We start from the raw sequence: 26547 nt of genomic DNA on the forward strand, positions 1-26547 counted from the left end.
TGAGCTTTGGACAATTCAGAGAAAGAAGCAGGAATTTCAGGACATAGATCAAAGGAAAATGTGAAATTGCCCTTTAGAGATTAGCTAAAAGCTTTTTGATTTTATTATGTTAACTTTATTCTAGTACATGAACTGAAAAAAGGGTGCAACACTCACTCTTACAGCGCTCTAGCTTTATTAATTTAAAAAAACATGACGTTTCGGCTGTTCAAGGCCTTCATTCATCACATTTAATTTTACTCCACATTTCTTAGTTTGGCTATGTTTCCAACAGTGAACAATGTGGTGTTTGGAGATATGATCTGGTAATCGCAAAACAGCAATAAATCAGAAAGAAAAGACCTTTTTAGTTAATTTAACGCTTGTCAGCTGACTTGCAAGATTCTACATGCTAGTCCTCTGAACTCATATTTTAGTAGAATCTCTCCTCTTCAGAATAATATAATAATGTTTGACAGAAACCGAGCTCAAGAAGGTTATATCCGCCATGTATCATTCACAGCTGGGTCATTTCTGATAATCCCTAACCTATATTAAGTAGATAAACAAGTAGGTTGATAAATTAAGTAGGTATCCGCATAGTCTTCCTCCATGTTACTTAAAATGCTATGAAATTGGTCTCAGATCAATGATGAGTGACGACTTCTGCTAGGACTGTTTTAAACTCTGTTTTAAACCCAGATATACCATTTCCTTCCTCTTTGCCACAAACACTACAGCCTCCCCACCCACAGTGAATGCAAGACATGCACGGTTGAAGCACAGAGTCCTACCCTAGAGTCCTACCCTAAGGCTCATAATGATTTTGACTCTGGATTCCTCTGCATTCCAGACCACTTAACATTTTTTTCTTCGAGGATCTGAACAAACATTTGTTCACTTATCGAAGGGCAGCTGTGAACACATTGAGATTTGCTATTGTTCAGTTTGGCATCTAACTAAAATTTTGCAAATAGCTTTCCAAGCTTTACAAACAAAAAGCTGATCAAGGCTTTTAAATTCAATTAAAACTGTCTTTTTAATAGTGCTTTCACATGGCGTGAACAATTTTGGCTACTTTGGGACCACATCAGTAAAGGAAAATGTAGAGAATACACAACCATTCAAAAGTTTGGTTGATATGATATTTTTTTGAAAGAAGTCTCTTATGCTCACAAAGGCTGCATTTATTTGGTGAAAAATACAGTAAAAACAGAAATATTGTGAAAAATGATTACAATTTTAAATAACTGTTCTAATTTAATATATTTTAAAATGTAACTTATATCTGTGATGGCAAAGCTGAATTTTCAGCATCATTACACCAGTCTTCAGTGTCACATGATCCTTCAGAAATCATTCTAATATGCTGATTTGGTGCTCAAGAAACATCTCTTAAAGGGTTAGTTCACCAAAAAAATGAAAATTCTGTCATTTATTACTTACCCTCATGCCGTTCCAGACCCGTAAAACCTTTGTTCATCTTCGGAACACAAATTAAGATATTTTAGTTGAAATCCGTGAGGCCTCCATAGAGAGCAATGACACTGCTTCAGGAAGCATCGGAGCACAAATGAATCAGTGTATCGAATCAGCTGTTCGGAGCGCCAAAGTCACGTGATTTCAGCCGTTGGCAGTTTGACACGCGATCTGAATCATGATTCGATACACTGATTCATTTATGCTCCGAATCTTCCTGAAGCAGTGTTTTGAAATCGGCCATCACTATATAAGTCGTTATTTTGGTTTTTTTGTCGCACCAAAAATATTGTTGTTGCTTTATAATATTAATATTGAATCACTGTACTCACATGAACTGATTTAAATATGTTTTTAGTACCTTTATGGATCTTGAGAGAGGAAATGTCATTGCTCCCTATGGAGGCCTCACTGAGCCATCAGATTTCAACTAAAATATCTTAATTTGTGTTCCGAAGATCAACGAAGGTTTTATGGGTGTAGAACGGCATGAGGGTGAGTAATAAATGATAGAATTTTCATTTTTGGGTGAACTAACCCTTTAACATTTTAACAGTTGGAAACCATTGTGCTGCTTAATTGTTTTGTATATCAATACATAATATATATATTTTTTCAGGATTCTTTGATTAATAGAAAGTTCAAAAGAACAATTTATTTGAAATGGAAATCTTTTGTGACACTATAAAAGCTTTTAATGTCACTTTTGATAAGTTTAATGTGTCCTCACTGAATAAAAGTATTAATTAAAAAAACAACAACTTTTGAACAGCAGTGTAACTTTGATACCTGGGAGGTATGCTTTCTCTGCAACATTCTTATAATGACAAGAAAATATACTTCTGTTCTTTAAGACATTTGACCTCTTACCTCGTAGCGTTTTCCAGAGCGCGAGAGAACACATTGTATCCTGAGGGTGTGGGGGAGTGCTGCAAAGAGTAGAACCAGGTCGCTGCCTCCTTCACGAAAGCATTAGCATCATCTCCACCCAGAGAGTTAGACAGGGCCGCGTAAAATGCCGTCTTACTGTCAGCCCTTCCCTGAAGCTGCTCAAAATTCTTCTCAAACAAATGAAACAGAAAAGCATCAATAAGAAAATGTCACAGTATTCTATTAAACCCACCCTATTAATTAATATTCTGAACAATTAATTACATTTTTATCTAACCACATTCAGCTTTATTTCTCACACTATTTATTTTACGTGTTTTCCTCTCGCTCATTGCTCTTTCTGATATATTGTGTCCTGACCTTGATGTTCTTGGCTCTGCTGATGAGGCCGTCTTCAATGGATGAGCCCAGAAGTATTTCAACTCTGTGGAAGCGTCCGGCCTGAAGTACCACAGAAGGATTCTCCCGAACTACATTTCCATCAACCACCGGTGACCAGGCCTGCAGGGGACCACTCACAGCTAACAACTACACACAAACACACCGAGAGACATGTTACAAAAACAAAAGTAATGATCACTTTTTGATCATTTTGTGCTTTTTCTTCACAAAATGTGACCCATTGTACCTTGGTCTGGGCGGCATTGATGCTCTGAGCCGGTTTGCTCCTCAAACAGGTAAGCATCTGTGTAGCATCAGCATCCGAGCAGCCGAGTTCTCTAGCCAGAGATGCAGTTTGCGCTTGGGCTTTAGATGTACTCATTACAACAGCAGGCGAAAACACCGATCCACCCTACAAGCATTCAACAGCATAGTTTAGCATTGCATGTGACCACTTAAAATGTATCTGGCTCTTTAGTCATCAACCATGATGAACTATTTCATCTAGACTTCATTTATTATGGGTTTTTTGTTTTACTTTTTAAGTCATTTTGGAGAACTGAGAGAGAATTCGGCCACATAAACACATAACACATTATATTAATGTATTATGGTTCAGAGTTCAGACTAAAAAAACGAAAATCATGAAACCATGAGTAGTTTTTTTGCATACCGCTGCTATTTATACACATATTTACCAGAAGCTGCATACATAGAGAATATCTAAATGAATTTGCATGCGAATATGAAGCATTTTCATTTCAGCACTTCCTATTTTTGCTTATAAGTGTAGTGGAAAGTGTGGTGAGACACAGCTTCCCTGTTTACTAGGGCCATGCCCTTAAAGTCTTATCAGTGGAAAGTTGCAAAACAGAACAATAGCAGAATCTAATGACACACTTTGCACAGAAGAGGAGATTGTCTCAGTTGAGACAGACATCTGATGGCTGATTGGATGTGGTAAATCTGTAGGAATAGAAATCGGTGGGATATTGACAATGGGAGGCGCCCAGGCAAGCCAAAGAACCCCAGAGGATTTCAGACAAACTAGCACTTATGAAGACTTTCCACGGAGAGGTACGAAAATGCTGAGCACTGTTTGAGTGTCTGAACATATGAGTGGTTTCAAGTGACTTTTCTAGTTATTGTAGGCAGATGGCACATATTTTCGATCATTTACAGATGTGAAGAGACTCAAACTGTATTAAAACATACAGATATCAGTTCTCTTTCTGGGCTGAATGTGCAGTGTGTGGGTTGTCCATGAACTGAAGTAATATTCGAACTTCTCTTTTTGGTCAAAAACAAATGAAGTTATTCAAAACAGATGTGTCCAACCTAAAAAATATTTAGTATGGACACAAATGTGCAAAATTATCTGGTAACACCCATAACCGAATGGTGATAAAAACATTAGATGTTTGTTTTTCTGTTTAGTCATTGGTCTTGACTTAAAATGATTAAAAAAGTTAGCTTAAAGGCTAATGGAGTCTATTGGCTAATTACTTCCTGACATTGCAACATACATAAATGACTAATAATAAACATCCAAACACAATGTTTGTTTCATTAGCAAGAATCAAAGAGCTACTTTATGTTTCTTTGATATAAGAAAAACATGAACATTATTAAAATCCTTTTTTTTTTTTGCCAAGATTCAGATGCAATATTTTCTATTTTTCAGTGCATGAGAATGACACAGCAATAGTGTTGGATAACTATCCTCCTCCTGATATCTGCGAGCCCATATTTCGAATGGGAGATTGGCTGAAAATAGTGTCTGAGTAAGCATTAGCGTTTCATGTTTCATGCGTGTAACAGTAAAATCTGTCTTTTAACATATTTTACAAGATTATTACACAAATAAACACATATGCTGCCATTCAGAAGTTGACGTTTGGTGAGATTTTTTAAAATGTTTTTGAGAGTTGTTTATGCTGACCAAGGCTGCATTTATTAGATTAAAAAATACAGTAAAAAGAGTAGCTTTGATAGCTTTGGTAGCAAAGTGACCTTACTGATCAATATAAAGCTGAATAGAAGCTGAATTTCTTTCTGAATAAAAGTATTAATATATTACTGACACCAAACATTTTAATAGTAGTGTTTATGGGAATTTTTTCTAGAGACAATGTGTGTAAACTTTTAGGTTCTGAAGTGTTAGTATTCAACTATATTTTATAGCAATAACACTGACAGTTGCTGGGCTCAATGTGTGAATGCACAACTGACCACAAAACCCTGCAGCCAGTGTTAGCATTAACACTACCGTCTGCTGTTTAACACACACACAAACTGTTTTTCACTGAATAGTTTTTTGTGATAATTATACTTTTTGATAAATACACTTAAAATGACAAGAAGCATAACTGTTCACTTCATTTTCTTTCAGGGAAGGGTATTGGTGGAAGGTCTGCTCAGTCAACACTAAGGAAGTGAACTATATACCGCACTGTCATGCCTCAAAAGTCTACCATGGGTAGGTTCTGAATTGCAAACTGCACTAGCAAATTGTCAGTTAGCTGTTTATGTGCTAATGATAACATTCTCATTTGTCTCAGCTGGCTGTTTGAAAACGTTTCCAGACCAAAAGCTGAGGAACTGCTTCGACTCCCAGGAAACCGAGTGGGGTCGTTCCTGATAAGAGAGAGCACAAAAGGTCAGAATACATCTTAAAAATGAACATTAAACTTTGGTCTAGTCTCACACAACCAGACAGCATAAGGTCTGGTCCATATTGCAGCTTATTTTGAATGAGAACTGTCCACTAAACTGTCTGACAGAAAGAATTTCATAAATAGATTAACTTAAATTATCTACTAAATAATGTTTTTGGATTATCCAATAATATGGTTGATGCTACAATCTTATTGCATGTATTTCTGTAGGCATGTACAGCTTATCTGTGCGCCACAGAGCTATTAAGCATTACCGGATAGTTCGAATGCCAAACAACTGGTACTACATCTCTCCACGCCTCACATTTCAGTGTCTGGAAGATCTGGTCAACCACTACTCTGGTAAATCATGCAATACACCAAAGAACAACCAATGGTCATTTGTGCTGTTTTAGTGTAAAAGACAGTCAGTTTATCTGTTTAATGCAGATTTTCCCCTCATGCTCTTGTTTAGATATAGCAGATGGCCTGTGCTGTGTTCTTACTGGCCCATGTTTGACTGTCGGTGAAACACCTCTGAGTCTCCCATCGACTGAGGGGAGAAAATTATCCTTTGACTGGAGAGCAGTGAACAGGTAATAAAATAAGTAAAATTGCTGAAATTTAGTCCTGAAAGGGACAGTTCACCCAAAAATGAAAATTCTGTCAGCATTCATGCCCCGATGTATATGGCTTTCTTTCTTCAGATAAACACAAACAAAACAAAAAGTACAACAATTCATCTGTGTAAGTCCATATAATGCAATGGGTGCCGCTTGGTTGACACATGAAAAACCACACACAGTGACTGACAGTAATCCAAAGTTGTTACAACATTGCACTCATGAATGCTCGTTTGACAATAGACCTGAAACAATGAGTTATAGTTTAAAAAGTCAAAAATATTAGTATTTTTTAGTATTCATATACATCGGAGACAGCATGAGGGTGATTAAATGATGAGAGAATTTACATTTTTGGGTGTACTATCCCTTTACCTAGGTATCTCACACACTGTATCGTTCAAATATTTGGGGTCAGTATGATTTTTAAAATGTTTTTGAAAGAAGTCTCTTATGCTCACCAAGGCTGCATTTATTTGATCAAAAATACAGTAAAAACAGTAATATTGAGAAATATTATTACAGTTTACTGTCACTTTTGATCAATTTAAGGCATCCTAGCAGAATAAAATATCAATTTCTTTAAAAAAAAAATCTTACTGACAGCAAACTTTTGAATGGTAGTAGTGTATATCTTACTATTTTTCCTTTTTGTTTCTCTACTAAAATGGAGATTCACATGATCAGTGTTTGAACTATCATATGAACATGGAAGAATTTTAAATACTGTAAATCTCTTCAGACAAAATCTATAATACTGATACACTTTCCCTTGTGCAGCGCCGAGCTCGTCCACCAGAGTACAAGCCCTTCAGCTGTCAGCTATGGGGTTCAGAACAGTGTCTCTTCCTACCTGTCTTTGCTGGGAGAGCAGGAAAAGCCAGAGAGAAAGAAATTTAGTTTGAAGAAGAAGAGGTGGAAGTCTGTCTACTTAATGCCGAACCACCAGCTTGACAGTTTGGCCACTGTGGAAGACAACTATGAGGAAGTGCTTTGATAGATATAAAGCTGATTCATTCGAGGAGCTAAAAAGCTAATATATAAAGACACTGAAAGAGACTGAATTTTTGTCAGAGAAACACTTGGAATACTTCAAATAGTTCCTTAAGCACGTTTTTATTCAGAGAGCTTACAAATGAGTGTTTTAAGATGCTTGTGCAACCATGATTCTTTTTTTTTTTTTGGACTGGAGAAGAGTGATTTTACTTTAAATGTGACCTCAGACATTAGTCTTGTTACACAAAACAGTGGTGTCGTATAACCGGCAGTGGGACCTCAGAGTTCTGTTCTTACCATAAGTAAAGCTCGGCTGAAGAGTGATGAAGCCGACGGCGAGGTGAGATGAAGGCTCGCAATGTCGGCTCCGTTTCTCTCTGCCCCTATTGTGACTTTAGTGGGGTCTCCTCCAAACAGAGCAATGTTCTTCTGAACCCAACCCAGAGCAGCTGCCTGGTCTTGCAACCCATAATTCCCCGGCACAGCACTGGAACCTATACAGAGTGAACAGACTTTAATTCATGAGGCACATTCTGTATCTCCAAATGTATTTTCCACTCATAGATCAAAACTATCACTCTAGAAGATTTGCAGTAAATTACTGAGAAATTACCTTTGCACTATAATCAGCATGTGAAAGTCCTTCCATTATAGAGACAACAAAAATAATTATAATCTTTTTTTTTTTTTTTTTTTTTTTTTTATAATGTTTAATCAAATCTTCAAAGCTCCACAAGGGTTTAGCTGGAAAACTCAAGGAAGCCAATCAGGCTTCTGCACAGCTTTCTCTGTGTGTTGTTTTTGGATGGACAGTGAAAGCTCATCCTGGCAGAACAGTCAAAGGCACCAGTTAGGCCCCCTTTTCAAACTTACTCAACCAATGTTGGCAAAGGGGAAAAGAATCTGAATATTTTCACAACCACTGTGTGGAATGGAACTTCTCACATGGACCTTACGTAACTATATTCCATAACCATATTCCATTCCATTTTTTGGAATAAATTATCCTGTTTTTGCATTACGTCATTTTGTTCTAACTTAACAGAGCTTCCAGGACAAGGTTTAATTCCAGTGTAGAATATATTATAAAACTTTGTCTCCATAACATTGAGGTTCATTCCTTAAAACTTTTCAGGACTTTTCAGCACAACGTGCCAAGTGCCATTCTATGTTTTGTTGCATGAGAATAAACACATAAATAATAAGGGCAAATAAAAACATTTTTTACTAAAAAAAGATTATATTCAGGGCTCATAATGGTGAGGGCTCATAATTTGTGTTATTTACCAGATTCTATACTATTGCTCAACAAAAAAAACTGTTTAACTTGAAAAGTGTGTTGTCAGTGAGGTGTTTTTTTTTGACAGAAATGAATACTTTTCAACAAGGATGCATTAAATCGATCAAAAGTGACAGGACTTTTACACCATTACAAAAGATTTTTATTTCAAATAAATGCTGTTCTTTTGAACTTTCTATTAATCAAAGAATCCTGAAAAATGCATTACAGTTTCCACAAAACTATGAAGCTGCTTAACTGTTTTCAGCATTGATAATTACAATAAATGTTTCTTGAGCACCAAATCAGAATATTAGAATTATTTCTGAAGGATCATGTGACTGAAGACTGAAGTAATGATGCTGATAATTCATCTTTGCCATCACACGAATAAATTACATTTTAAAATATATTAAAATAGAAAAAATTTGTGGGGCTGGCTACACATGAATATATGAACACATTTGTGTATACTATATGCGTTCTTTGTGTACCTGCACTGAGGAATCCGAAAGCAGCCACTCTGAAACTGGCTGTCACTACAATTATGTTGCCAACAGCAGCGAGGTAAGAACCATCTAAGAGACCCGATCCAGAGTTGTGGAAGAAAACCAGAACCGGCGAATTCTTTCCCTGTGACAAAACAGAAAATTTGTACTATCAATTGCCAATGTTTGCATTCACAGTCAGCAGATGCAGTGGTTTATGAAAGCAGTATTAACATATGTAAAAGTTCATGACACACAGTGAGGTCAGATTTTGATGGTCCCCTTTAGACATTATGCTGACTATAAATAACGATGCACCTAAATGTCAACTAACTCTCATTAGAGTATTATTTGAGTATTAATTTATGTACTTATGCGTCTTTGAGATCTTGAGTATGTCATGGGGGTCTTACCACACTATTAGCAACAAACACATTGAGGTACAGACAGTCTTCACTGGAGGTGGAGTCAGTGGGGTCACCAGGCTGAAGACAACTGGATCTAAAACAGATTTAATCAAACAAATCAGATCTTACACCAGAAAAGTGACTTTATTCTTTCTGCAAAAAGGCAACCTGTCAGTATATTGAGGGTATATATATGTATGCTCATTTTTCAGAACGTACATTTATACCCTCAAACTACCAAAGTTGTCTACACACCGGGAAAACGTGGCATTCCAGGTTCCGGTCCAGTCAGCTGGCTGTGGAGGGCTGAAACGGAGCTCTCCAATTGGTGGACGGGCATAAGGGACACCCAGGAAGTAGGTCACACGCTTGCTATCTGAGCCAGTTATCGGTTTCACCTCACTCTCTCCGAGTAGTGTGCCGTGATCAGGGATCAAAACAGAAGTCAGCTCTGGCAGTAAACCTATAAAGAAATGTTCAAACATCTCTGTTTTTTGGGTGAAAGACATCAGAAACACTCTGAACTGGTTGAGACTTGAGTGAATTGAAGAATATTTTGTTTTAAGGTGTCACCTGTCCTGATGTAAACAGATTGAGCAGGTTCTTTGATAACTAGCAAGCAGCGCTGGCCGCTGGTCATAGGAAGGCAGGTGTGTGTGTCTGGATACATCACACATCTCATGGCTGACTCTCTGCTATCGATAGACACGGCTGAACAGGACTCACTTTCCTCACAGGCTGCAAAAGACAAGAAAGTTAACAGAACCCATTTATCCACATACAGCTGTATCGTAAATAATAATAATAAAAAAAACAGACACATATTCAATGATTATATAATTGTGATTATTATTAATAATTAAATTAAAACAAATTAAAATAAATTAGTAATTGTAAAATAAATTAGTAATATTTGCATATTAGTATGGTTGAAGTGGATCATTGGTTAATAAAGTGAGATTAAATACATAAAGTATATGTGTAATTTAATATATTTGATTATTGCAGGTTTGTGTAATATTCTGAGATTGCACTTCACTGTTTTTGTTAATTTTGAGTAATATTGAATCTGTTTTCTTTTTTTTTTGCAAGTGTGATGAGTATAGACCCCTTAATCGCCTACGTCACTGTGACGTCAACGCTCTAGCTGGAGGCAAAACTCATAGCAGGCGTGCTAAAAGTTTGAGGTTTTGACTTTAAAATGTCGTCTTGTTGTGTTTTTGGCTGCCAGAATAGAAGGAACAGCACTTTTGGTTCAAAACTAAAGTTTTACCAGATCCCGGCAGACATTCCTTCACAGAAATCAAAAAGATAATTGTGGTTGAATGCAATACGGCGTACAGACTGGACGAAGACGATCATAAATAATACTCATTTAATACTTCATATCAGGTAAAATAATCGATGCATATGTAATGGTGTGTTGGTTTTATCTAGTAGAAATCAGCAAGTTTCTGTTTTATAGGTGAAAAGTCGCCAACTTTCAGCGCACTAGCTAGCTTAAATGTTAAACAAACATACAGCGATAGATGTGTGTGCCATCCTTTGAATGGTCTCTTAAAATAATCCACATTGCTAGCCATAATCATAGTTAGCCCAGCGTTAGGTTACATTAGACAATAAGCCTTGACAAAATTCCCCGAACCACCCGAAAGTAATTCATATGTTGTCTAGGAAATATTCAAAACTTAAGTTAATTTACAAAAATAGCTGTCACGGTCCTGCAGAGTCAGTGACTGTACATATTCAGACAGTTCTGAACCTTCTTCTGCATCTATGTTTAACAAATCCCTCCTAAAACATGCTAGCTTATGCTTGTCAACATTGAGTCCAGCGTCTCTTTTTGCCTCCAGCTAAGCCCCGCCCACCAGGAAACGTTGCAATGTTTACAAACTTTTAAGGGGTCTATAACCTTGCTCGCATTTATTCAAAAACTATATTAACCATCATGTTCACACAACACCTCTGCAGTAACTTGAGTTACTTATTTGAAAAAGTAACTCAGGTATTTTGTTGTAAATTTAAAAGTACTGTGTTACTTTAATAGTTACTTGACAAAAGTAATCTGATTATGTAACTCAAGTTACTTGTAATGCGTTACCCCCAAAACTGCTGAATACTGGAGTAAAGGCTGCTGAAAATTCAGCTTTACCATCACAGGAATAAATGACATTTGAAAAAATATTACATTAGATAACATTAATTTTAAATTATAATAATATTTCACAATATTTTTGATCAAATAAATGCAACTTTGGTGAGCATATGAGAAACTTATACATGTGTTCAGCATGTAATATGTGCCTCTATCACATTAGATCCCTGTAAAAATAAAATAAAAAGGGATAGATAGAGAGAGATGTTACCAGAAAGACACCAGGCTCTGACTTTATCCAGGTCCTTGGCAATGTCTCTGCTTATGTGGACAATGTCAAAATCAGAAACAGACGAATCCACCTGCACAGAGGCACCATCCAACCGCTTCCAGTTCTTCAAATCAACTGTTTGAAAATGAGCAATATAAGATCCACAACATGAATTAAATAAAATTAATATAAAACAAAAATAAATAAATTTATTCATTAACAAGTCTCTTACCATTCTTTATGGGAGAGCGGAGACTAAATGGTGGACACACACTGGGATTCTTTATCCATTGGTTCACTACAGAGACACACTGATGTTTAAAATATTTACATACTGAGAATTCTCAGTTGAAAGAAGTCACACAGAGTTTGAGTGTGTCAGTTTGAAAAGGCACTTGGATTTCAGATATACCTGGCTTTTCATACCAGCCATAGGGATAGACTTCAGTCTGCACTTTGGATGGGGAGCAGTCCTGAATTCTCCAGTTAGTGCTGTCATTCTCACCACAAGTCTGAATACCCAGACTATTTAGAGTTAGACACAACACATCTGATCCTGTACAAAGGAAAAACAGAGACCAACTGTGAGTGGTTTCATTCCTCAGATAAGATATATCACATATTGTATGTTTTAAGTGAACGAGCAAGATAAAATGATTCATCTGAATGTAAAGGTTCTTTCATACCAGGTACACCTGAATCTTGGACATATCCTATGCCACGACAGCATGGATCTTTATCACACCGCCTCTCACACTCAAAGAACCTGCTCAAAAATTCAAACGGCATTATTCATAAGGGAAACATATAAACTGAGATGGAAAAACAAATTTGTTGGCTTTCCCCTCACCCTTCTGTGATAGATTTACTGGACACACTGACTCGACTGCGTACAGAGTAAGACACCATCTTCTTAAAAGGAACACGGCTGTAGAAGCTCTTCACACTTCCAGTCAGAGAAACTGCACAAGAAAAAGAAAGTGATGAGCACATTATCTATCTTGAACAAAAGCACTTTGGCATAACAGTTGGTAAAAAGAGTATTTTTTGACCTAATGGTCCAAACAGTGAACCAATTTTACAAACAGAAACATCCATTTGGGGCAAAAAACGAACTGTTTGCTAATTATGAGAGGTTCTTTGATTCCCTCAGTACAAGCTAAGATAAAACGCTGGCTCAAAAAACTGGAAAATCTCTTTTACAACATTGAGAAAACCCTTTACGGCAGATTTCCACCTAGGCAGCATTATTTTCCACCCTTAAACATCATCAACAGATGGACCACATGTTAAGAGTTTATGATCACACCTTTTTGTTGTGGACTACTTTATAGGCCATGAAACATTCAATCCCCTGTGATCCCCTATTATGACTGAAAATCACTGCACTTGTGTTCCAGGAACACATAATAAGACTATCAAATCTAAATATTCCTGTTTTGGCATTTTAAAGATACTTAACACATACACTACCATTCAAAAGTTGATTGTCAGGAAGATTTGTTTGTTTTATTCAGCAAAGACATTCAATTGATCAAACGTGATGTGACAGTAAAGACATTTACAAATTTACAAAAGTTTCTATTTCAAATTAATACTGTTCTTTTGAGCCTTTTATTCGTCAAAGAATACGATAGTTTATTGGTTCTATATAAGGTTTTATAACTATAACATCATTTTTCTTTTAAATTATTCCCATATAAGCATCTCTCCAAACACAGACAGAGGCTTGTACTAAAAGAAAACAAAACTTCTCTATGTAAATTCCTAAATAGTCCACAATAAAGAGTCCTTTTTAAAGGAAAGCTAAAGAGCAGTCAAAGTCTTTGCTATGCAGAGGAATGAATGACTAAGGTAATCTGAGAGACACTCCATCTGTCCACTTCTGTTAAAATAAATTACTTGTGATCCCACATGGTTTAAATCCTAGAGCTGTTCTGCAGTTTAGACAGAAATCCAGAATAACCACATTATTGTGTGGTCACTCACTCACTTTACCAAATCTTACGTAACACTCCTTTTCCATTTCTAATCAAAAGGCTAACAATGAACATCATGCATAAACCACAGTTATACAGGCAGTCTCTACCATGTGCTTTTCTTTCAAAGCAAACTAATTCTGACACCTAGAGGAGTAGTACAAACGGGGAATGGTGTAGAATGGAGCAGATGTCATGGTGTTGATTTTCAAAACTAAATTCAAAATTAAAACAAGATATATGTACATAATAAGTATATAATGATAAAATCATAAACCATGGTCAGACTAGCACACATTTTAGATCCCTATGAAATCACATTTCAAGCTCAGTATTCTTGTAAAATTTAAATTATTATATCTGCTAAAAGTGATTTTCTTCTTTTTTCCCAATGTTTTTTTTTTTTTCAAAGTCAATGTTTAGGAGTGCACTAGCATCAAAACTAATAGAAATGGACTAAACCGCAACAAAATCAACTAAAATCTGGTGAGTTTTGCATGAACTCAACTTAGCATGACAGCATGACAAGCAAGAATGCTCTGAATTTGAGCCAGTGGAATTTCCATTAGACTTTACACTTAACGGGTCATGAAACCCTAAACTACATATTTTCTGAGATAGTGTACAGATAAGATTTACACTTTTTTTTTGACAGCAGCAGCATAAAGCGGATGTCAAATGTCAAGTCATCATTGTCAACTGTACAAGTTGCAAAAGCTGTCATGTAGATTTTAACAGGTCCATTGTTTCAGAATAGGTGTTGAGAATAGTCATTTTAGATTGTGTTAGTGTTTGCTTCCATGTACCGCAGACAGCATGAGCTCACTGCTGTCTGCACGCCACATGGGTGAAGTGGAGTTTTGCCACTTCGACTCACTGAAATGTTCTCTGGTCATGCAGACAATTCCTCTTACCACTAGCTAAAAAATTCATAGGCACGGCTCATTTTTATGGCTACTGAAGAATGCATTGCATATAAAGGCAAAATTAGGATAATGCTCCAGTCTATACCATTAACAGTAGCAAAACAAGTAAAGCTAACCCGTGTAGTAAGTGTACATTTCTCTCTTCTCACATAAAATAATCATAGTATTTTTAACTGAATCAAATCAATATTTCATGTTCATTACGTTCTTATTTGGAGAAGTACCAGTATAATAAGTGCGATAATCTGCTTTGTGTTGGTGTCTTAAAGGTGTAGCACTTCAGGCACCGATGTAACTGATCAGGATGCATAAGTAAAACTAAACGGCAGAACTAATACATGCATGTATACATTATACATGCATATTGCATATATACATGGTCAGACAATTAAAAAAAAAAAAAAAATCCAACTAGACATTATTTATCCATCATCATTGTCTCATTTTGCCCTTTCACCCTCTGTCTTTGTCAAGCTCCAGCTATACCAAATCTGAATCATCTGCATTCTATGCTCAGTTGCTAGGATCAAATCTGAAAACAAATAAAGTAAACGACAGACTAAGTCACAATGAAAGTGGTAAGAGTCTGACATCAGACTTTACAGTAAACCACAGACTTGCATAAGGTAATGCAAATCCCATCTGTCCAATCACAGAGAAAAGTCTCTGAAAACCAACAGCTAATGCTGAGAAATATGAAAGCATTATATACAGCACACAGTGTATATGTGATTATCTGAGGTCTGGTGTATTGAGTTATGGAATTGTATAATACAAAAGATCATATTTTTGTATCATAAATGAAATCTTGTCATTTAATTGCAGTGAGACATGGCATTTTTGCTATAAACGTCTCACCTTTCTTCTGGTATGCAGTCTGAAGATTCTGTGTCATCACAAAACTGCATGCCTGTCTGAGAGGTTTGTCATATGCCCCACACACACGTGTGTCAGGATACAATACACACGCAAAATACAGAGGGCCTTCATCACGAATGTCGGACACGTGACACGGTTCTTCTTCTTCACAACCTGAAACCCATCACCCATATTCACAGAACAGAAAGTGAAACATTCTTGCACCACACAGGCATTCATTAAGTATATAATTGTAAGCGAAGGTTTTGGATCTTACGCTTTAGACACCACAGTTGAGCCTCCTGGAAAGTGTACTGGTGTTTAAAGATCCAGTAAAGTTGACTAGCCAGTTTCCTCTCTGGGTCGACTGTTATGTCACCACTCTCCAGAACACCAAAAGCCTCCTTTACTGAGTCTAAGTGGATAATCCAGTAGAAACAGAACTGAGACTTTTTTTTAAAATACCAATAAATTGTATTAATACCATTAAAAAACTTCTTATCCCCTGGGTTCACAGAAAAGACTAAATGCATCCCAGACTAAAATGCATGTTTGAGCTGCTTTAACTGAAAGCAACTTGCACTGACATATCTTAAAATATGCCAGTGCCATTGTTTTGTCTCAAGATGCACACTATAAGGCATGTTTATAAAAGCTACTTGAATGCCCTAATTGAACTAAGGCCTAGTCCTGGCTTATTCTAAACCCTGTCTGTGAAACCAGTCCTATAAGAGTACTTTTAAGCACAAGAAGACAAAAATGCTCAGGTATATATACAAGTTTATTCATACCAGAAAGAGCAATTCTGGAATCCTCTACAACAGCTGATCCACTGCAAGCAGAGGTAGTTTTTGGACGTGTGTTCATATCAGACTCTGAGAACATAAATTGCAACTATTAGGCTATACATGAGTAAAGGTTAGATCATAATTCATCAAAATATATACTTTTGTTTATGACAGGCATTTAAAATGCTTTATTAGTGTCATGCTACTCATGTATGCAGTGCATGTCCAAACCTTTCCAGATGTAGACACGTTGGAAACTGATGAGAGTTTCCTGGTAACCAGTTTTATTTTTGCTGGATGCCGGTAAGGCTGCATCAGCTGCAAGAAATGTTCATTTTCATTACAATGCCCATCAGCCCATAACAACATAAATCTTGATATGACCAATCAAGGGTTAAATCATTTAAAAGTTTAAATGATAAAAAGCTAAGATTCTCAAACACTGCACATCAACGATGATTCATCAAGTTACAGTCAATCAGACAGAGTAAACACAGAAAGTCAATTAAAAGTGTATGCCTAAATTGGTACCAGGGGTGGAAAAGCCCAGAATGATGCAATAAAGAGTAAGCACTGGAAAAACGGAGCAATTGATAAAGGTCAAATAACAGCTGAACCATGCCGTGCAATTTTTAAACAACAATTAAACATATGAGTACATCTGTTGTTATGAAATCTGGAGTGTGTATGTAGACTCATACTGATGGTGAAGTTCTGTCCGCCAAAGTTGAAAGTGAAACGTTTCAGTTGTTTGCTGTATTGGACACCAGCACCACAGATGCGGTTGGAGGAGGCCACGTCTCTTATGTCCCAGTCTGTCTCGCTGCACTGCAGCACTGAAGGTGCGCTTAAGAGCCCACACATGATAGAGCCTGCAACATAAGACACAAACCATTTAACAATGTAACAAAAGTCACTTTTTCTGATTCAGATTGTTTGGGATTATTATACTTTGATAACTTCTAACAAATATATGTTATATACTGTTCAAAAGTTTGTTGTCAGTACGTTTTTTCTTTTTTTTTTTTTAAAGAAATTAACACTTTTATTGAGCAAGGATGTAGTAAATTGATCAAAAGTAACAGTAAAGACATTTATAATATTACAAAAGCTTTCTTTTTCAGATAAATGCTGTTCTGTTCTATTAATCAAAGAATCCTTTTTTGGAAGTATAAAAAAACAAACAGTTTAAGATATGCGCCGCCACGGGCCCTCACACGTGACATTTTTGGTTTTGTCTAGTAGTGGAAAAGGAGCTACATCTGCTCCTAATGAGTGAGAGCGTTTCTGACCTCCATCGAGGACATTCTGGTTCAGGATGAATCCATCACAGCAGTTCTCACGGCTGCAAGAGTTGACGCAGAAGCGATGGACGTCAGCCAGAGTGGTTCCACGTGCATCAAACACAAGCGTCCGATACACTCCAGAACTGGTTTTACGGAAACTTAGCCTCTCAAAACTCTTCAGGCCTGCTGTGCTGAATTCATGACCTTTTGTGAGAAGATGAAGGATGGAGAGTAAAAAAGAAAGAAAGAAGTACACATATTCTTTAAGTCATGGCCAAGGAACACAAGTGCATCTAAATGCTTTTGAGTCGCCAAAAATAACGAGAAACTGGGAGCTCTGTTCCTGAGAGAAGTCTCAAAGTATCAAGTCGTTTATTTCACATGGAAAAATATTTATCTCTTAACAGAACAAGTCTGAGGAATGTTTTTAATGACATGATTTTCTTTATTCTTGTGTCCACAATAGACTAGACCACTTTGTTAAAATCATTACTCACAAACCACAACTTAATCTTTGGAACAACAGCTCAATTATGATATTGTATGTTGTCACAGGCTCTTTGTCTGCTAGGATAATTCATTCTCTATTCAGACAAACTGAAACTCACACCACAATAGATGCATCACTACATTTTACTGTAATGCGTAGCCAACACAGGGTACAGGTGACTCACAACAACTAACCAAACATGTGGCATATAACTAATAGCTGATGATCTTACCTTTCTTTCTCAGCACTGTCAGATTGGATTCATCTCCTTTTATTTTCAGAACACAGTTGAGAGTCTGGAACGTCTCAGCACCATCATTTCCGAGAAATCCTTTGCTCTGCAATGCCAAACAAACCGCAAGGCTTTTCATTTTTTGTAATAATCATGTCACTTCTGGGAATATCTCCTATATGAGTGCCACCAAGACAAAAAAGACCCAACACCAGATTTAACACTGGAAATGACTCTTAAATATGATAAATGTCTGTCTTCTCAAAATGAAAATATTCTATATTTTATAATTAATAGCTTTTGTAAAGACAAATCAATAGACAATACATATCTTTTGAGTTATTCATTGACATTTATCTTTCTAAATACGTCTTGACTTCTTGATAAGTTGACTTCTTCCACTTATATTAAAGCATTTATTTTCCTTTTCAAACACTAGAAAATAATTTTGAATATTGTCTGTACCTCTCACTGAGAGAAAATTACAACTTATCAGTATGTTTTGAGAAACTTTGCTGTTTATAGTTGGAGGAGCCTGGGCCAACTTCAATCTTTAAGAAGCTGTGAATCATGTGTATCTGTGTATGTGCGCTAATGTTCTGTGTGTAGGTCCTGTATTGGTATCAATGGACATTTGGCACTCTGCTTGAGACTTAACAGGACATCCTGTACCTAAGTTCAGGGACCGATCGTCAGCATCGTGATGGATGGAGATATGCTTCTGACTATCTGTCCATGTGTGGAAGATTACTAATTTTGTCTATATTGCTTAGCCAATCAGAATCGTTTAACCTAAGTAATGATGTAGTTAGTAGACTAAGTTAGAGTATAATTGTTGTGGAAATGTGAATGTACGCAGAGCGACCTATGACCTCCTTGTGAGACTTGAAGCTGGCTTCTGCTGATGAAAATGCAAACTATTCTTCGGTAAAATTTACCTGTGTCTCTGGGTCTTCATTCACCATATCTGGTCTTTTAGGTCTTTAACTGTAAAATTCCCCTACAATTGGGTTTAAATATACATTCTAATTTAAGATACAAATATGCATCATTAAAGGATTAGTTCACTTTCAAATGAAAATTAGCCCAAGCTTTACTCACCCTCAAGCCATCCTAGGTGTATATGACTTTCTTCTTTCTGATGAACACAATTGAAGATATTTTAATAAATATCCTGATGCATCCGAGCTTTATAATGGCAGTGAACAGGATCAACGAATATGATGTGAAGTGCTTTCTTCAGCACTTTCTGAAGCGTGCCGTAGTTTATATAGGACTGGCGGGAAATTTGCATTAATACACCTTCATTCTACATGTTAATTATCCTTGCCACATTAGCCTTGCCACTATAAATTGCTATTTTTCTGCACTTAACCCGGACGAATTTTGCCAAGATATTTTTCAGAGATGATAGACAAGATGTTATAGAATGATAATTTAATGAAAACCCAATTTTGACAAAAAAATTACATTACAAATTACATTACAATTACATTTTTTGACTTTACTCAAAACGTTCCATTGCGACATCCAACGGGTTTTCCCAGATCGCATCACATATTTAACAAGTTATGAAGTAAAATATCTAGCTTCCGTATTTAAAGGGTTAGTTCACCCAAAAATGAAAATGATGTCATTAATGACTCACCCTCATGTCGTTCCAAACCTGTAAGACCTCCTTTCATCTTCGGAACACAGTTTAAGATATTTTAGATTTAGTCCGAGAGCTTTCTGTCCCTCCATTGAAAGTGTAGGTACGGTACACTGTCCATGTCCAGAAAGGTAATAAAAATATCATCAAAGTAGTCCATGTGACATCAGTGGGTTAGTTAGAGTTTGTTGAAGCATCGAAAATACATTTTGGTCCAAAAATAACAAAAACTACGACTTTATTCAGCATTGTATTCTCTTCCGGGTCTCTTGCCAATCCGCGTTCACGACTCCACATCTTTTTCTTCTTCTTTCCTGTTTTACGGCGGTTGGCATCCAGCTTATTGGTGCATTACCGCCCCCTCCTGCTCCGGAGTGTGGTTCATGACTCCGCAGTGACGCTGCTGATGTAAGACGCTGCTGACGTGTTATCTGGTGCGCCCGAGTTTCGTTTACAGTCTGAGGGAGACGCACGCTGTATTCAAGCTATTCTACATTGTTTGTATTTTGGTATTGCTATATTTTTTTAAATGGTGCGTAAGTGTGCATGTCGCGGATGTCCTAATCACCAAAAACAACCACGGCGACGTAAAAGTGCATTACCAATGCTGACAGATGAAAGGATTCAATGGAATCAGTTCAATGGAATCAATTCAATGGAAAGGATTCCGGAAGAGAATACAATGCTGAATAGTTTTTGTTATTTTTGGACCAAAATGTATTTTCGATGCTTCAAAAAATTCTAACTGACCCACTGATGTCACATGGACTACTTTGATGATGATTTATTACCTTTCTGGACATGGACAGTCTACCGTACATACATTTTCAATGGAGCGACAGAAAGCTCTCGGACTAAATCTAAAATATCTTAAACTGTGTTCTGAAGATGAACGGAGGTCTTACGGGTGTGGAACGACATGAGGGTGAGTCATTAATGACAATTTTCATTTTTGGGTGAACTAACCCTTTAAGTTATGAAGAAAGTGTAAACTGGCTCAGTTACACTTTTTGTTGAACTGCAAGAGTTTTACACTTTCTTCGTACGTTGAATATGGAAGGCGGTCTGGTGGAAGCTAGATATTTTACTTCATAACTAGTTAAATATAGATTTTTTTGTTTAGACAAACGCATCGCTTTGCTTCAGAAGGCCTTTATTAACCCCCCCCGGAGCTGTGTGGAGTACGTTTGTGATGGATGGAAACACTCTCTTCAGTCCATACTCGTGACTCCTGTTCACTGCCATTATAAAGCTTGGACGCATCAGGGTATTTTTTTAAAATATCTCCGACTATGTTCATCAGAAAGAAGAAAGTCATATACACCTAGGATGGCTTGAAGGTGAGGAAAGCTTGGGCTAATTTTCATTTGAAAGTTAACTAATCCTTTAACAAATACACTGCATGCAACATACAATTCACATGGGGTAAAGTGTGCATGTATTTTGGTCATACTTGTTCAGAGGTCCTGCATTCAACATTATCTGTACTTGTGCTGTACAGCTCACAGTAAGTTTTCTCTTCATCACTGAAAACAGCCACATATTGACATGAATCTTCCAGGGCACAATCTATCAGAAATCAGGGATGTGATCAACATTAGTCATGAACAGTTCAAGTATACATCTGACTAATTCGAGTACTGGTGCACAGCTGCAATATTTAACAGTGTATCTCACCAAGCACACACTTCCTGAGCTGTGTTTCCTTTGGCTGTGTTGAGGAATCAGAGCTCAGTATGTCAGCACTCTCTGATTTCAGCAGCAGGGAAGAAGCAGCAACCACTTCAAATTTTTCCATTACTGCAAACAAACAGAGTGATATTCTGAACACACACACAAATGAATTTATATAACATTTGTGCTTTCATACTGATAAATATTTACTGATCTACTTATGCACTGTTGAAGCAATACTGAAGCCAGTCTTGTGGAAAGCACTTTTAAATTGTAGCTCCCCAAGTAAACTACATGTTAGTAACAAGTTATTTAAAAAGCTAGATCTTTTTAAATATAAAACTATCACTGTCATATGATTTATTTTTACAATTAGAGCAGCATTTATCTGGCACAAAACAATTAAGATTTTAGGTTAGGGTAAATAGGGTAAACTTACACCAAATAACTAATACAACTATAAAGAAAAATGAATCTATTTAATTGAATCAAATATATACACTGTGTGCAGAATTATTAGGCAAGCTGACTTTCTGATCATATTTTTTTTCCAAGCACATTTTACCAATTTCAATCCACATCAATCTTAATAACTACTATTAATAATGTTTTTAATCATTTATAAGTGATATATAATTGTTCATGAAGGCTGGAAATGAAAAACGCTTTATATTCAGGTGTGCAGAATTATTAGGCAGGTTTGCTTTTACAGGCAAAATGAGCCAAAAAAGAGATTTAACTCAGACTGAAAAGTCAAAAATTATTAAATACTCACAAGAAGGACGCAATACTAATGCAATACTAGAAATTGCAAAGTTAAAGCATGACCAATGGACAGCAAAATGCTCATTGGGTCAGCGGGGTCATACAAAAACAGGTGGAAAAGAAAAGACACATGTTAACTGCAAAAGAGTTAAGAATTAAGGTGAAGAATTAAGTGTGAAACCATCAGGAACCCTTTAGTCTCCAGCGCCACCATTTTCCAGAACTGCAACCTACCTGGAGTCTCCAGAAGTGCAAGGTGTCAAGATCTCAGAGACTTAGGTTAGCTAAAGAATCCTAAAAAATGACCCACACTTAATAAGAATCACAAGCTGAAGTGTTGTGAAATACATGAAGACTGGGTTTTTATAGGCCTTATAGACAGACAGATTGAGAGTGACTCCTGAAGGACCAGCACCACATCCTCTTTTACCACTGTTTGAAGAATTTATCTTCCAGAATCTGGTAGTAAGTTTTGGAAGATCATTTTTAGTCCATCTCTGCAAGACGGATATTTCAGGATTAGAGAGGGACTAAAAGTGAACTCCCACACTTTACTGCCAGATTCTGGAAGATAAATTCTTCAAACAGTGGTACAAGAGGATGTGGTGCTGGTCCTTCAGGAGTCACTCTCAAGCTGTCTGTCTATAAAGCCTATAAAAACCCAGTCTTCATGTATTTCACAACACTTCAGCTTGTGATTCTTATTAAGTGTGGGTCATTTTTTAGGATTATTTAGCTAACCTAAGTCTCTGAGATCCTGGCACCTTGCACTTCTGGAGACTCCAGGTAGGTTGCAGTTCTGGAAAATGGTGGCGGTGGAGACTAAAGGGTTCCTGATGGTTTCACACTTAATTCTTCACCTTAATTCTTAACTCTTTTGCAGTTAACATGTGTCTTTTCTTTTCCACCTGATTTTGTATGACCCCGCTGACCCAATGAGCATTTTGCTTTCCCTTGGTCATGCTTTAACTTTGCAATTTCTAGTATTGCATTAGTATTGCATCCTTCTCATGAGTATTTAATAATTTTTGACTTTTCAGTCTGAGTTAAATCTCTTTTTTGGCTCATTTTGCCTGTAAAAGCAAACCTGCCTAATAATTCTGCACACCTGAATATAAGGCATTTTTCATTTCCAGCCTTCATGAACAATTATATATCACTTATAAATGATTAAAAACAATATTAATAGTAGTTATTAAGATTGATGTGGATTGGAATTGGTAAAATGTGCTTAGAAAAAAAATATGATCAGAAAATCAACTTGCCTAATAATTCTGCACACAGTGTAGTGACAAACAGGAGAATTTAAAGTGTTAGTTCACCCAAATATTCTGCCATTAATCACTCACCCTCATGTCATTCCACACCCATAAGACCTTCGTTCATCTTTGGAACACAAATTAAGATATTTTTGATGGAATCTGAGAGATATATGACTCCTCCATAGACAGCAATATAATCACCACTTTCAAGGTCCAGAAAGTTACTAAAGACATTGTTAAAGGTGCCCAAGAATGCTTTTTCACAAGATGTAATATAAGTCTAAGGTGTCTCCTGAATGTGTCTGTGAAGTTTCAGCTCAAAAAACCCCATAGATTTTTTTTAATAAATTTTTTTAACTGCCTATTTTGGGGCATCATTAACTATACACTGATTTTTTCAGCGCGCCGCCCCTTTAAATCGCGTGCTCCCTGCCACACAAGCTCTCGACTATATTACAGCGCATTTACAAAGTTCACACAGCTAATATAACCCTCAAATGGATCTTTACAAGATGTTTGTCATGCATGCTGTGTGCATACATCGAATCATGTGAGTAAATTATTTATTTTGATGTTTACATTTGATTCTCTAGGAGTTTGAGGCTATGCTCTGTGGCTAACGGCTAATGCTACACTGTTGGAGAGATTTATAAAGAATGAAGTTGTGTTTATGAATTATACAGACTGCAAGTGTTTAAAAATGAAAATAGCGACGGCTCTTTTCTCCGTGAATACAGTAAGACACGATGGTAACTTTAACCTCATTTAACAGTACATTAGCAACATGCTAACGAAACATTTAGATAGACAATTTACAAATATCACTAACAATATCATGCTATCATGGATCATGTCAGTTATTATTGCTCCATCTGCCATTTTTCGCTGTTGTTCTTGCTTGCTTACCTTGTCTGTGCACAGATCCAGACGTTAAAGGCAGGGTAGGTAAGAAATTTTGTTCCAAATTTGTTTAAACTTTCTATATATATACATGCATAATTAAAAGTAAGAACTCTGATAAAAAGAGTATAAAAATCGATGACTCTAGACCGTTTAATCTGTATTAAACACAGCTCATTATTTCCATCCGGGACGAAACTAGGATTGGCTTAGGCGGCTGTCACTCTCTCGCAACCATGCAACCACCCTTTTGCCACACATGACCTGCCCACTTGCGCGCACACGTTTGATTTGGGGAATCCAAGAGGCATGGATCCTAGAATACCAAAACAATGGCAGAGAAACAGAAGCTAAATTCACAGTACCGGCCTATGCAGTTATGAAGGCAAACCAGGCAAAAAAGGAAGAATAACAGTACAAGAAAAGGCAATGAACAAAAAGTCTTTGGATAAACAAAGAAATAAAACGCGAGTTAAATCGGCGTGGCTTTCCAGCGATGGCGAGAACTGAGGGAACTCAAGGGGCTGAAAAGTGACTCCTTGATGGCTTTATTTCTGCTGGACAGGTAAATCTTTCTTTTTGTATTTTGATCATACATATTTTTTTGTTTATTTTTTCATGAAGCATGTGTCATTAGCACACGTAGCTGCGTAATATAGCTAACATAACATTACTTAGCGAGCCGTAGTAGAGACGATAAATAATGATAGCTATAGTGTTGAATTGTGCATAATTTTACCCTCTGTCTAAGTCTTTTACCATGTTCACCTGTAAGTTTACCTGCACGTTTTTTTCGCCTTTGTTTTGTTTTTTATTCTCTACCTATGTTTACTGATGTCTTTATCTTGTATCTGTGTGTGTCGTACACACTTTGTTGTATGTGTGTGTTATTATTTTGTGTCTGCAATGCAGTTGTGAGTTGATATTTGAGTGTATGTTACTCTGTTGATCTGTAGAACAACGTATATGTTATGAATCTTACACGAAATTCATCTTCATCACAGTGTAAATGATGGTAATGGAAAAACGTGTATCATGCAACCTGTTTTTAGCTTTGCCTTATAGATAACTAGCTCGTTAGCGATTCAAAAAATATATATTTTAAACTTTACCAATATCAATATGCTAGCTTGATAGTGAGTACTAAAATACATCTTGTTTATCTTCATAATTATAAAGTTATTTTTATTACATGTGATTCTGACATGATGTCACTACATGCACTGTGCTCCTTCCTCTCCGCTCGTCTCAGGTAAATAATGCGTTTCGCTCAGTGTCGGAGTCACACGTCATCGTTTTGGGGGCGTGGCTTTGGAAGGAGCCCAGAAGGGAGGGGTGGAGTGAATGGAAATAATAGCTGTCTTTAAAACAGTCGTGAGAGGTCTACAGACACTCGATTTTTATACTTTCTTTTTCAGAGTACTTACATTTTAATTATGTATTGATATATAAATAAAGTTTAAACAAATTTTGAAAAAAAGTTTTTTATACATTTTTTTGCCTACCCTGCCTTTAATACACCCTTTCCTTGTCTAATGCTCAAACATGGGCTGGCATATATGCAAATATTGGGGGCGTACATATTAATGATCCCGACTGTTACGTAACAGTCGGTGTTATGTTGAGATCCGCGTGTTTTCCGGAAGTCTTTTAAACAAATGAGATTTACATAAGAAAGAGGAAGCAATGGGGTTTGAAACTCAATGTATGTCTTTTCCATGTACTGAACTCTTGTTATTCAACTATGCCAAGATAAATTCAATTTTTCATTCGAGGGCACCTTTAAAACCATCGACGTGACAGCAGTTTCAAACTTAATGTTTTGAAGCGACACGAATACTTTTTGAAAAAAAAAAAAAATTAAGACTTTATTCAACAATATCTTCTCTTTTGAGTCACTATCATACATTGTCAACACGGCGACTCGTTATTGGCCGGCTACTGCATCAGCATCACACACATGCGTCGTGCTGCTCACATGATCAGCATACTGAGTCGGCATTCGTACGTAAACACGGAAGCCTTCACTGTGCTTACTGTGTCGACTGCGTAAGGATGATGACGGAAGAGAAGAGGTTGTTGAATGAAGTCATTATTTTTATTTTGTTTTTGCGCACAAAAAGTATTCTCGTCGCTTCATGAAATTAAGGTTGAACCACCATAGTCACGTCGACTGTTTTAACAATGTCT

The 26547-nt window shown here is 36.7% G+C and overlaps 2 protein-coding genes across 2 annotated transcripts in view; one reads left to right on the top strand and one right to left on the bottom strand.

Moving 5' to 3' along the window:
• The window catches only part of tg (thyroglobulin), a 40203-nt gene that overhangs the window by 1832 nt on the left and 11824 nt on the right, over positions 1-26547 (bottom strand). Inside the window, 22 exon segments of the mRNA XM_048151816.1 lie at positions 2329-2516; positions 2710-2877; positions 2978-3142; positions 7304-7500; positions 8780-8918; positions 9187-9274; positions 9436-9643; positions 9754-9918; positions 11547-11681; positions 11779-11844; positions 11959-12102; positions 12233-12312; positions 12397-12508; positions 15310-15483; positions 15587-15724; positions 16101-16184; positions 16329-16415; positions 16799-16969; positions 17390-17587; positions 18106-18211; positions 21210-21325; positions 21434-21556. Coding sequence (XP_048007773.1) covers positions 2329-2516; positions 2710-2877; positions 2978-3142; positions 7304-7500; positions 8780-8918; positions 9187-9274; positions 9436-9643; positions 9754-9918; positions 11547-11681; positions 11779-11844; positions 11959-12102; positions 12233-12312; positions 12397-12508; positions 15310-15483; positions 15587-15724; positions 16101-16184; positions 16329-16415; positions 16799-16969; positions 17390-17587; positions 18106-18211; positions 21210-21325; positions 21434-21556 — 3052 coding nt within the window.
• Positions 3366-8424, top strand: LOC125242830 (src-like-adapter). The gene is made up of 7 exons (XM_048151823.1): positions 3366-3807; positions 4415-4514; positions 5123-5209; positions 5292-5389; positions 5619-5750; positions 5863-5983; positions 6791-8424. The coding sequence occupies exons 1-7, from the start codon at positions 3729-3731 to the stop codon at positions 7005-7007; spliced, it is 834 nt and encodes a 277-aa protein (XP_048007780.1). The 5' UTR covers positions 3366-3728; the 3' UTR covers positions 7008-8424.

The sequence above is a fragment of the Megalobrama amblycephala genome, linkage group LG13 (assembly GCF_018812025.1).
Source record: "Megalobrama amblycephala isolate DHTTF-2021 linkage group LG13, ASM1881202v1, whole genome shotgun sequence".
In the NCBI taxonomy this organism is placed as follows: Eukaryota; Metazoa; Chordata; class Actinopteri; order Cypriniformes; family Xenocyprididae; genus Megalobrama; species Megalobrama amblycephala.

Coding starts and splice junctions, on each gene's coding strand:
- LOC125242830 (XM_048151823.1), top strand. CDS start 3,729: ATGGGAGGCGCCCAGGCAAGCCAAAGAACCCCAGAGGATTTCAGACAA. Junction 5,390..5,618: donor GATAAGAGAGAGCACAAAAG/GTCAGAATACAT, acceptor GTATTTCTGTAG/GCATGTACAGCTTATCTGTG. Junction 5,751..5,862: donor TCTGGTCAACCACTACTCTG/GTAAATCATGCA, acceptor GCTCTTGTTTAG/ATATAGCAGATGGCCTGTGC.